Raw genomic sequence first — 12,543 nt, forward strand, 5'->3', positions numbered from 1 at the left:
AACATGTTTGTCAATGCAATTGTCTAATCACAGCTTATTTCCTTCCAGTACAGGCAATGCAACAGCTGTGTTGTCTCTTGTAAAAATATCCCTCTGTTTTATCACTGTTCTGTTTGTTTAAACCCACAATAATCTACCATTTATGGTTCATTCACCATTGACCTTTCAGGTATATCGTCCCAGACATAATTTTCAAACCAGACAAAGAACTGAGATTATCAGCTTTAATTACTTAAATACTTATAAAATTATAAACTGTTTAGCCATGATTGATATTTGCTAGATGGGAACCATCAACTTAGGACTAATTAGACATGCACTCTCGGCATCCTTTGCTCACGGCAGTTCTGCAGTCTTTTACCATAGTGCTCTAAGAAGTTAGATGGTACAGGATTTACAACTGGAAACCTTAGCTATTGACCCAGTTAAGCATGTTCATACATCAGGGATGGCTGACGTGTTACCTTCCAGATGTTGGTGAGCTACAGCTCCAGTATTCATTGGCCATGCCGGCTGGGACAACATCTAGAGACCTAAAGGTTCTCCATCCTAGCCATAGTGTCTTCATATTCAACTTATTGTATCCATATTACAATTAACTATTCCCATCTGCCTGCTAAAATTACATATGATAGCACTTTAAAGGGTTGAACATTTGATGAGCATTTTTGCCAGTAAACATTTCACCATTTCACAATGCAGCGCCACAAGCCAGCATTTATTAAATGCACAATCTTCCTCCTAGGTTAGAATACTTTCATTCTTCACAGGAGCAAAGACTTTCATTTGCTGTTACTCCATCTCTTGGCTCACAACAGTGAGTGAAGTCTTAGGCCCCCAAACAGGAGCAAGTACTATAACCTGGTGGGGGATGCGAGTGGCGCTGTGGGTTAAACCACAGAGCCTAGGACTTGCCAATCAGAAGGTCGGCGGTTTGAATCCCCGCAATGGGGTGAGCTCCCGTTGCTCGGTCCCTGCTCCTGCCAACCTAGCAGTTCGAAAGCACGTCAAAGTGGCGGGAAGGTAAACGGTGTTTCCGTGCGCTGCTCTGGTTCGTCAGAAGCAGCTTAGTCATGCTGGCCACATGACCCGGAAGCTGTACGCCGGCTTCCTCGGCCAATAAAGCGAGATGAGTGCTGCAACCCCAGAGTTGGTCACGACTGGACCTAATGGTCAGGGGTCTCTTTACCTTTACCTTTTTACTATGACCTGGCACTTTGAAGAAGCACTGAAAGCCTCTCTGCATGCAGCAAGAGTTGTCTTGAAATGCCCACCCCTCCCTCACGTTAAAGCCCAATGCTCATGACAAGCAAGCATTCTTCAAAATTACTTTAAAAAGTTTATTCCAAGATTCTGAACAGTAAAATACTAATCTGTCCCCTGCTGCCTGTCTTAGATCTCTTGCTCAACACGAAGGGATGACTGCTGAGAGATGTCTGCAATAACTATTAAGCGGTGCCCTCATAACAGTTTTAGAAAGAAAACAGTAACTGAGGCAGGGTTTTCAATGGAGAAAAGGAAAATGTCTTCAAAGTCATTTTGGAGTTAGATCTTTAAGTTAGAAGAAAAGCTAACATAAACATAAATATACAAATATACGAAAGTTCTTTTAATCCTTATCAAAAGGATCAGTAGTTGGGCCCTTAACTTCGCAAGATGACCTCTGTATTCCATGGATATTGTGAAGATTCTTCACTTTGTGTATTTTTTTCCAGCACTACAGCTCCTTCTCTTGCTTTCCTCTCCAGAGGTGACCTTACACACCAGTCAACGCAGGTATTTATTTTCCTTCCGTCTTAGTGGATGATTGTTTATTTTAAGTAAGTGCTGAAGCCTCTTGGCTCAAGTCCCAATGAATTCCCAAAGTACTGCCCACAGCAGCGTCATGCTGGATTGACGTTATGCCACTTAACGACAACCTTCTCTGGATTGGCAATCGTGTCTCTCCACTGAGCGGAAGCTTCAGGACTGTTGCTGTCACTGCTTAGCCAGACCTGCAGAGGAAGAGAAATCACAGGGGTCATTACAAAGGTCACACCAAAAAGCCATCTTTGACATTTATCTTGTTGGTCACCATACCAACAAAAAACTGTACATAAATACAGAGTGTGAGAAAAGAAAAAGCTAAAACACGCAGGAAACAGTCTATACGTGTTTGCTTGTTTTTTTAAAATCTGGATCATTGCTGTGGGTTGTAGTAAGTTGTCCATTTTATCTGATCGTTTAAAATACTTTCATGCAAATCCCCAAGGTGGCTTACAACAGCAGATACACAACATAAGAAAACAATACATTAAAACAATGCAAGTATAAACACATCACAATAAAGAAACAGACTGAAATGCAAACCACCATAGTAGCCAGATAACCTCTCAAGGCTTGGTATGTTTCCATGGATGTTATCTGATTTTATATTTCTATGGTATTTTGTGGGAGGGGGTGTTCAAAGGATTACTATAATGGCCTATTGCTGCTCTTGTTGTTTTTAAATAATATTGCTCCACTGCAGAAGAAATTCACTATTATCAATTGTGGCTTCCCAACTTAAAATGACTTTAAAAGGAAGCCTAGACAAATTCATATGTTCTTAGGAGTATAGAACAAACAAAAAGCTAACCTCCAGCCCAGCTTTTATGGGCTTTAACCTTCGCTCTGCTTAGACACTCCCTCCGCGGAAGTTGAGGCTTTCAGCTTCCCTGCCTAACAGCTGATGTGCAACAGCTGCCGCTGCCTTCCCCCACGTGCCCTCCAGCCTCTTTAATTCTATGTGTGGATATTTTTGGATACAGTATTTTTTGTATGGGTTGAAGAGAGAGCAGCAGAGAGAGCGTTTAAAGGGTGCTCCCCACTTTACACGATTTCACTTATGCACACGGGGGCTCAGAACATAACCCTTGTGTAAGTTGGGGGACGCCTGTGCTTTGGAAACATCTCTGAAGCACATGTCTGCAACACAACATGTTATTAAAGCTGGCCAACTGTGCTTTCTGGGTTGTTGAAGGAGGCGAGAGGTAGGGGAGATTGCAAAATGAGATTTTACCGTACTTGGAAGTGTGCATGATTTATGCATCTCATGCAAGACTGTTAAGATTAAATGTCAATTAGTTTCAATATTTCACATGAGAGAGCTGCAGTTCACGTTTTATTAGCCAGTTTGGTGAAGGACAATCCTATCTACTCACAGGAAGCAGCTTCCCTTACACTGGGAGGCTTACTCTATTATACAATCAGGAAGCAACACTTTAAAAACACAGTTTTGCCCTACTCAGCTGGTGGAGGAATTGTGAGCTGACGTTTCCTCCTCAATAGGAGTAATGCAAACAGATAACCAGCTCCTTGTACATCAATGGCCCTCCACTAGTAAATGTGTGACTTGTTTCATTTCAGAAAGCCTACGTTAGGAGTCTGTTGGGCTCTTTGCTCTTGTTCACATCAATTGGGCACCTCTGCCAGGCCAATAGTATGAAATGTGCGGTCCAGGGGCTTTATCAGGTCCTGAGGGGGGTCCCCAGGCAGCCACAGGGTATGCCCCTTCCACGCTCTACATATTCAGGGCTAGAATCTGCTGTCTTTGTAGGACAAAAGGGCTGAGTCACCAGTGTCTTCTACTACATGCCAAAGCAGGAGTCATCCTTGTCCCCTCCTGAGGAGCAGCACAAGAGTCGAGCACTGCAAGTGAACGTTAGAGGGACAATGGGAAGGGCACAGCAGTGGAATGTACAGAATCTGCAGCTTGCGTGGCCACGGCCCCCACTTCCCCGACTCAGGGGAGAAAAACACGTCAAGGCACATACTTTTGGATCAAATAAGGCCACAGCTTCATTGCCACTTTCCCATATTCCTCATGCTAGCTAGAGGAAATCCATTACATGTGAGGAACAATTAATGCAGAATTAGAGGTGTTACCTGCACTGGATATGGTAGAGGTTTCAGGGGCGGATTAGGCTTTTGCTGTAAAAGATCTGTATTGTGCTAATATGGTGATAGGAAATTCCTCTCTCCATCAGCCACCCTGGGGAGAACCTTGGCAGGGGCAGCCTTTGGTAAGCTTTCGTAATATGGCACCCTGTAATAGGGTATGTGCATAGGTATTGGGTATAAACAGCTAGCTTGATGGTTTTTTTGTGGGGAAATGATGCATGTGGATTCTGGGAGCCACTGGTTGGGAAACCTATTATTATTATTATTATTATTATTATTATTATTATTATTATTATTATTTCATTTCTGTATCACTTTATATTTTTAAGGGAAAAAATCTCAGAACCATTTACAGTGGTACCTCAGGTTAAGTACTTAATTCATTCTGGAGGTCCGTATTTAACCTGAAACTGTTCTTAACCTGAAGCACCACTTTAGCTAATGGGGCCTCCTGCTGCTGCCGCACTGCCGGAGCACGATTTCTGTTCTCATCCTGAAGCAAAGTTCTTAACCTGAGGTAATATTTCTGGGTTAGCAGAGACTGTAACCTGAAGCGTATGTAACCTGAAGCATATGTAACCCGAGGTACCACTGTACAGCACATTAAAACATCACATAAAACAGTCCAGAATAAAACATTACTGAAGAAAGTCAAATATAAAGTATACATTCAAGGCAACATAATTAACAGGAAACTAAATTATCTTAAAAGATTTCAAAATAAAACATTACAATGGAGGTCAACTGCAGAATGCACATTTAGCATAGCAAAGTTAACAAAAAAAAATATTTTAAACGGTTCAAAATAAAACATTATTAAAGGAAAGCAGAGATAAAATGCATATTTAAACAGCATAATTAACAAGAGAATAATTAATTAATAAACAACAACAATTTGTTTGCACCCCACACATCTGACTGGGTTGCCCAACATATATAAAAACATAATATATATATAAAACATATATAAAAACATAATGGACTGCCTTCAGGTGTCTTCTATGCTTATAGAATATATCTGCAGCTGTTGCTGCCAATCCTGCCAATGGTGGTCCATGGCAGGCGGTGGCTGAGGGTCCATGACTTGGGTATGTACTAAGAGACTGACAATATGGTCTCTGGCCTCCTCAGCCTCTGCAGCTGGAGTCAGTCAGGGCCCTGCACCCTCTGGCCAAGTGGGAAAAGGCCTGCAAGGCAAGGAGCAGGTCCCCCAGGACTCAAAGCCAAAGACCATTCCATTTGGATTTTGAGTTTAGGATCCCAGAGCTAGGCTCAAGTTGAGCTAACTAACTAGCACTCCACAGGAAGAAGCTTGAAGCTGAAATTCACAAGATTTGATAAGCAGAAGGCATTTTTTGGTCTTTAAAAAGCATAGCGCCAAAGCAGAGATGTGACCTAACCAACGTCTAAAACTCCAGACCCATGTTAATTTCCAGCTTAATATTGTGTGTGTGTGTGTGTGTGTGTGTGCGCGCGCGCGCGCGCAAATATACCAACCTGTCCCAGAAGGTGTTTTCTTCTCACTGAGCTCCTGCTGTATAGTCTGACGAGAAAGTTTATCCCATGTTCATTGTTGCTCACTGGAAAAATCATAGTTTCTCCCCACTTCACTCGACCATTTGTGGATTTCAGTAGCCGGGTCTTTTTCTTATCAACCAGCCCTTCAGTGCTAAGCATGGCAGCCTTTACAAAATAATCTAGCAGGGAAGAAAATGGCAGTAAGAGATGGCAGGCAGGCAAAATAAAATTAATAATAATAATAATAATAATAATAATAATAATAATAATAATAATAATAATATCATCATCACTGGAATAGGGACTAAAATATTCTTCACAGTCACAGTTTTCTAAAGGAGGGACTTCCCCTTACCCTCAGCAGTCCTGCCTGCCTGTTTTCTCCCATAGAACTGAATTGGTGCAACTAAAATTTGGGACTTCTTTAAACCTTTAGCATTTGATCAGACTTGCACCAGAGAGTGTAGCAGAACCTATGAATTAGATTATTTATAATAAAAGAGCAAGAGAGGGATTGCAAGAATAGTATAGTTGCTTCCCTTATTACTCATATTTTCATACACAGGGCAGAGCACCTCTCCATACATATCAGAGTACTGTATAAATACTACTCTTATATTACAGAATTAACAAAACAAACATGTTGCTTGCTTTGCATACCAAACACAGACAGTAGAATATCTACTGGAACAGATATATATATAACGGAAGTAAAATTTAGCTAGCACTCCACCGGTGACTTTATGTCAAATACTGACAATGGCTGATCTTTATACCATTGGCAATCAAACTGCTTGTCAACGCTACCACAAAGTATTCTAGAAAAGGACATACAAAATCATTGCAATACTTACTTGAAGACAGTGGTGTGGTGGAGCTTGGGAGGTTCTGGGCTTCAAAAATTTGCAACTGGATCCTACTGTTTACTGCTTGAAAACAGGTGCCTATTTTCATTTCTGCAGGGGACACCTGGACGGAAAATAAGAATGCAAAGACATGTTCCATTTAACTCTGAGCCAAGTTGTACACCTCTGAAAAGGTCTATATTATAAGTGAAGAGATCGGATGTTATGAATTACTTTCTGTTATGACACGTACGAGGAATGCCAGCTTACTTGGGAGTGTTGGACCGATAGGCTCGTGCATATTCTGGGTTGAAATGTTGCAACCCTGCCCAAATGTGTTAGAATTTCTAAGCCAGAATCCAAATAGCCACATAAACTCATGGAAAGAAGCTTGCACCAGCTCTGTGGAATCTATTTTCTTTAGACAGCAGGATTCCCACCTCCATTCCCGCTGGCTGTTGTTAGAAGAAAAGCAATCCCACTGGACTCACAAAATTAATTTCATGGTTCTTTGGAACCTGTCCCACCAAAGCTTAATACGTGAAGCCACAATATGACTTCTTTGTGTAAAACTCTACAGTAGCAAGGCTCCATAATTAAAATCCACCCATCACCTGGTAGGTTGAATACATCTGCCTATCTAATCCCTATTTTTTCTGTGTCATAAGCATGCCCAAGTACAGTTAAAAAAAAAGTTTATTGCCTCTGTCAGTCGCAGCTGTAACAGTTTCAGATTCAGCATACACCATAAATTAGCCAAAGATTCACAATGTTTTCCTCAGAACTCTTAGCAACCAGTTATTGTTGACTACAGATCATAGAGGTTTTCTCCCTAAATCAAGTTTTGCTTCAGAGCACACAATCTCAAGGAGGAAAGGAAGAGCTGATTACCAGGACAGAGAACTACGAAGAACCAAAATCCATTTAAAAATAATTATTTCATGAAGAATTAAATGTTTTCAGAACACCTGATTGTTACCCATCAGCCAAAGAGCAGTTGTATTTCAGGGTCGTGATATTCTATGATGTTCATAGATTTTTCAGAACAGAATGTAAATTAATTTTACTGAATTGTGCTTAGGTGTAATGCATGAGATGCAACAGCTGTATACTATAGGGAACTAATAATTTAGTGTTCATCCACGCTTCCCCAACTGCTTTCCCCTGGGGAAATCCCACTGTTTACTGCTGAATCAGAGAAAACATCAACTGTGTTTTCCCCAGATTTATGTTTTTTCTGAGTTAGTGCTAAAGAGTGTTTTTTTCCTGCAGGAAAGCAGCAGGGCAAAGACAAAACTGCCCGGACTCATGGTTAGAAGTGAGGTTACAGGGAACCAGGCGGAGGGCCTTCTTGGTAGTGGCACCTGCCCTGTGGAATGCCCTCCCATCAGATGTCAAGGAAATAAACAACTACCTGACTTTTAGAAGACATCTGAAGGCAGTTTTATTGTGTTTTTAATATTCTGTTGGGAGCCACCCAGAGTGGCTGGGGAGGCCCGACCAGATGGATGGGGTATAAGTAATAAATTATTATTTTTTATTATTATTATTATTATTATTATTATTATTATTATTATTATTATTAACACAGGACAAGCAGAAGTGTGGACAAGCCCTTAGTTTTCTTACATTCCAAGTTATCTAGGATTACCCATCTTGCATCCAGGAAGAGCCGAGTCTTTTTCTGTGATCCAACCTCAGAATGAAGAACCTATTATTAAAGTGCAGTTAACATAGCCAGGGGGTTCTTCATTCAGGTTATCATGTCGATAGTTATCAAGGAATAACTTAGCAGAAGGCACAAGAAGTAAACAGCTATTTGTTTGTTGTATTTTCAGGATTAATGCAGTTGCTTTTATAATGATGATAAAGGATCAGTTTCAGAATCCTAGTCAGTACTCAGATGTGCCCTAAGCAATGTTCATTCCAGATGACTTCCAAGGCTCCTTAGAACACAGTAACTTACTGAAGCTTTGGAAGGAGGTGCTACTGCCAGCCAGTTATCCGTTTCTTGTGAGCTGAGCTCTCGCAGTGGCAAAACACATTCCCCGATAGTTTTCTTCCTAGGAATCTGAGCTTGTACTTTGAAGACAAGCCTCGCAGTCTGCAGAAGTTGTAGTTTGATGGCAAACACAAATGTTTCCATGAATTCAATTTCCTACAAGGAAAGGATAATAATTACATAATGGAGCACAGAAAACGGTGAACCTAATCCTAACAGCAAACACACCAGCAGCACTATAGCGCTTTATTAAAGCTGATGGCAGTTTAGGAATAAACAATAGGAGCTTTCCAGTTGATTGTAACACCTAGATTCTCATCTCTGGTGCTATTTGTATATTAGCACTCATCCAAAAGCAGTGGGGAAGCACCCCTCTAAAAATAGCAGGACCAAAGGCATGTGAATTAAGGAGAAGTGATCCATAAGCATCCATAAAAGCAGCAGGTTGCAGAAATTAATAAAGATTCTTATGGACAGAACAAAAAAGAGGGAACCTGTCAGATCTCCACTGGAGGGGCGTTCTACAGTTATGGTAACACCATCAAAAAGGCCTGCTTCTTGCACCCACTTGTGTTGCATAATCCCATGTAACAACATGATAGGAAGCAGGAGTTCAGATGTCAATCTTAAAGCTTGGGCTGGTCCTATAGAACTGCCTGGATAATGGATAATGCTACATCTGCTGTGATGAACTCATGGGGTGGAAAATTCCCCAGAGAACAAAGCCTGATGCTTTTTGGAATGTCATTGTTTACAAGTGGAGAACTGAAGGGAAAAGAGTATGGACATAAGGCTCACGCCAGGACTGATCAAGCAGCTATTAACAGTTCTGAGAAGGTCTCAAGACTTCACAGGAAGCCTCTGAAAACGAAGCCCAAAACAAAAACCTAAATGCACACAACTGTGTGACTTCCCCCAGATTCTGACTGTGACAGATAGATGTAATTGAAGTGACGGGTGTTGATGCTTGTCCCTGGCTTAAGCTCAAGCAAAACAAAAAGATCACAGCAACATGCTGCATGGTATGCTTTAATGCACAAGGGGAGGGACCCTAGAAAAACAGAACTCTGGAAAAACATAGGGTTGCCAGTTTTTTTCCTGGCAGGGCTTCTGTGCCTTTAACAGCTGCATAACAGGCAGAAATCAGTAGGCAAAACTTACTCTGCCATAGGGATTCAGAGATGGAAGGAGGTTTAAATTTTTTTATGCAGCTGTTAGAGGCATAGAGACTCTACCGGTATGAGTTCGTAATCCTCCCAAAATCACATTGCTGCCCAAGTTATCCACATGACGACAAAGGCCATAAGCAGTGAGGCACACAGACCGTTCTACTGCACTGAAAGGACAGCAAAGTTGTTACATTGGTGGGATGGTTCAGCAATGGGCCATTATTTTGCCTCTTAAGTTGTGCAGTGTCTTTAGAGTCACCAACACTCATACATATTTAAAAGTAGCCTCCTTTAAGGTAAGCTCAGCCCTATGCACCAGCAAACATTCATTTCCCCATGTTAAATTGAAGCACATGGGTATCAAATCAGTGTAATTGAAGCACATGGGTATCAAATCAGTGTAATCTCTCTAGGTCAGATAACATTATAAGGGTGTCATCAGTGACGAGGCTATGTGTGCCTTTTAATGTCAGGCTTGGTCCAGACTTTATCTGCCACTGTGAACAAGGGAAGCAATAAGGGGCACCACCCATCCTACCCAGAGCAACTGGTGAGGAATCAAAGGTATCGACTCTAATTACCACTTTTGAACTAGAATAGAGCCATATTACCAGGTGCAAAATCCCTTTTCCAATTTGCAGCTTTTCTAACACAGAGAGAGCATGAAACTTAAAACTATCGAAAGCGCTGAGAGGACAACAGGGGTCCCCAAGTGCTTGCAAAAATTTACAAGGTTTAGTAGCCACTGAATAGTTCCTTACATGACACCCTGGCATAAAGCTGGTTTGGTCTCTATGGATATAATTAAGTGATAAAACAATTTAGCCTCTGCACAAGACCAGTAGACAGGATTCCTTCATATTGATTGACTAGGGCTATTGGCCTGTAAGATTCAGTGGGGGGATCTCTAGCAGTTCTTGAAATCAGTGATTCACATACAGGGATGGGGGGGGGGGGAATCAAGATTTTTTAAAAAGTGTCACTTACACTGGAAGCTTCCTTTGGTGAGCATCTGAATTGCACTGGCTTGGGCAGTGTAATAGTTCCTTTGATGGAAATGTGGGGATTTTCTCCAAGGCTAGATGACCAGCTCAGATCTTTGCACTGCAATTTTGGAAATAGAAAACGGCTTTTATCCTACCGGCAACCAAACTGCTTGTCTGGTTTATTTGCTTGCTTTAACGTTCCTGCCTTATTTGTAGGTACTGCTATTTTCAACCTCTCCCTATAAGAATGTGGTTCTCCAACCTTATAGAATCTCAGGCAAACTTTTGCAGATTTAGAGAGCACTAGCTGGGGGGCGGAGAAACCATTTTGCAATGGGTCTCCCTCCAAGATGCTTGTTAGCATGCAAGCCTCACCCCAACACCGAACTGGTCAACATTAGATTAACAGATTGATACAACATAAAAATCACCACAGAATATTTGTTAGCTTAAACCAGTAGGAAACCCCCTCCCTCCAAACAACATTTCCTCTCCAAATAACACACATGGTGTTGTCGAGACGAAGCTTTGTATGCACACGCGCCCAGATTCAGACCCTCACATCTCCTGTTACAAGGATATCACAGAGCCGGTGCTAGTCATAGTAGACATTTGTGAGCTAGAAGGACCAATGATTGACTCAGTATAAGGTAATTCCATTTCTTATCATCTACAGTAATTATTAAGTTTGCAGATGATACTACCATAATGGGCCTAATTGCAGGCGGAGATGAAACAGCGAACAGGGAGGAGGTTCAAAAAGTATCTACATGGTGCTTAGAGAATAACTTGCACCTAAATATTAGTAAGACAAAGGAGATGGTGTTGGACTTCCGGAGGAAGAGAGGGGAACCTGCCCCGTTGTATATCGGTGGGGGGGGGGGCTGTGTGGAGAGAGTCTCCTCCTTTAAATTCCTGGGAGTTTACCTTAGTGAGGACCTCACTTGGAAAATCAACATAACTCAGGTGGTCAGAAAGGCCCAACAGAGACTCCATTTCCTCAGGGTCTTGCGAAAGAATAATGGTAAACAACAACTGATGAACTCCTTTTACCGGTCCCCAATAGAAAGTGTCCTTTCATATTGCATCACAGTGTGGTATGCTGGCCTGACAGCCACGGACAGAAAGAAGAGAAGGGCCAACGGATCTGTGTGTGCTTTAGAGAAGTAGGATGGAGGTGCACAAGCTAAACTCCTGCCCAACATCACCAGTGTAAGACTAACTGTGAACTCAGTTCTCGAGGTCTTCCTAGGCTCACTTACTTTCAAGATTGTGATCCAGATCTGTTCAACGTGAGGAACGTAGCACACCTTCACATTAAGCCTGCCAAATTCTCGCTCATCACCTGATAACGTAATGGTATCTGTGGATAAAGCCAAGAACTCATTTAGGACTTTTTCTCAAAGACTGCAAAGCACTGTTCAAATTGGTGAACCAGGATTATCAGCAATGTTCTCGTTGTAAAAGAGCAGCCTCACTATTTATTTCCATTTATAATTCATCACGCTCCTGTTATCGTCAGGATTCATGGATGTATGACCCACGGGGAAATATAGCAGTTGTGCATTGAAGTGCTGCAAATGTTTCTACTGCTGTTTCAACTATCTGTAAGTTAATCCCAAGTAAAAATCATTGTTGGAGGTTTCTTGAAATTATATTAACAAATTATATAAGGTTGCAACTTTTTTTCCCTTGGAGAGCTCTGTAGTGCTTAACATCTATACTAATAGGACAAAACAGGTGAACCTTTTCACTGTTGTATATCCACTCCCATAAAAGTTTTGCCAAAAGGCACACAACCTTTGCCTGAAAATAGCAGCTGTAACTTGGTAATGTTGTACATTCTGACCCTGAAGGAGTTTTCATGTTTCTCCTTCATTTATGGGGTAGTTATCTTCCTGTCTGTCACATGCCACATACAACTAATTTCATTTAAGTGTGATTTAATTTCATTAAATTCTTCGCCCTAGCAAGGCACAAGTTGGAAGTCATGTTTTGACCACACAGCAAGGTCAGTTCTCTTAAAAGTGCCTTATAAAAAGGGCAGTCTCAGGACAGATGTATTCCTGAGCTGGATACCTGAACCAGGTGGCTGTCCAAAC

At 41.6% G+C, this 12,543-nt stretch overlaps 1 protein-coding gene across 5 annotated transcripts in view; it reads right to left on the reverse strand.

The window, feature by feature from the left end:
- Positions 1-210: 210 nt before the first annotated feature.
- TC2N (tandem C2 domains, nuclear) overlaps positions 211-12,543 on the reverse strand; it is a 31,987-nt gene continuing 19,654 nt past the window's right edge. For 4 of the 5 annotated variants that reach the window (XM_083616050.1, XM_083616049.1, XM_083616048.1 and 1 more), the window contains exons 7-12: positions 11,704-11,804; positions 10,443-10,559; positions 8,251-8,442; positions 6,294-6,408; positions 5,419-5,618; positions 211-1,994 (exon numbers count right to left, since the gene is read on the reverse strand). In XM_083616050.1, the coding sequence (XP_083472176.1) occupies positions 1,884-1,994; positions 5,419-5,618; positions 6,294-6,408; positions 8,251-8,442; positions 10,443-10,559; positions 11,704-11,804 (836 nt within the window). In that variant the 3' untranslated portion in view covers positions 211-1,883. The remainder of the gene's footprint in view (positions 1,995-5,418; positions 5,619-6,293; positions 6,409-8,250; positions 8,443-10,442; positions 10,560-11,703; positions 11,805-12,543) is intronic. The other variant, XR_014548642.1, reaches the window with a different exon arrangement.

The sequence above is a fragment of the Podarcis filfolensis genome, assembly GCF_964270895.1.
Source record: "Podarcis filfolensis genome assembly, chromosome: 1".
Classification (NCBI taxonomy): Eukaryota; Metazoa; Chordata; class Lepidosauria; order Squamata; family Lacertidae; genus Podarcis; species Podarcis filfolensis.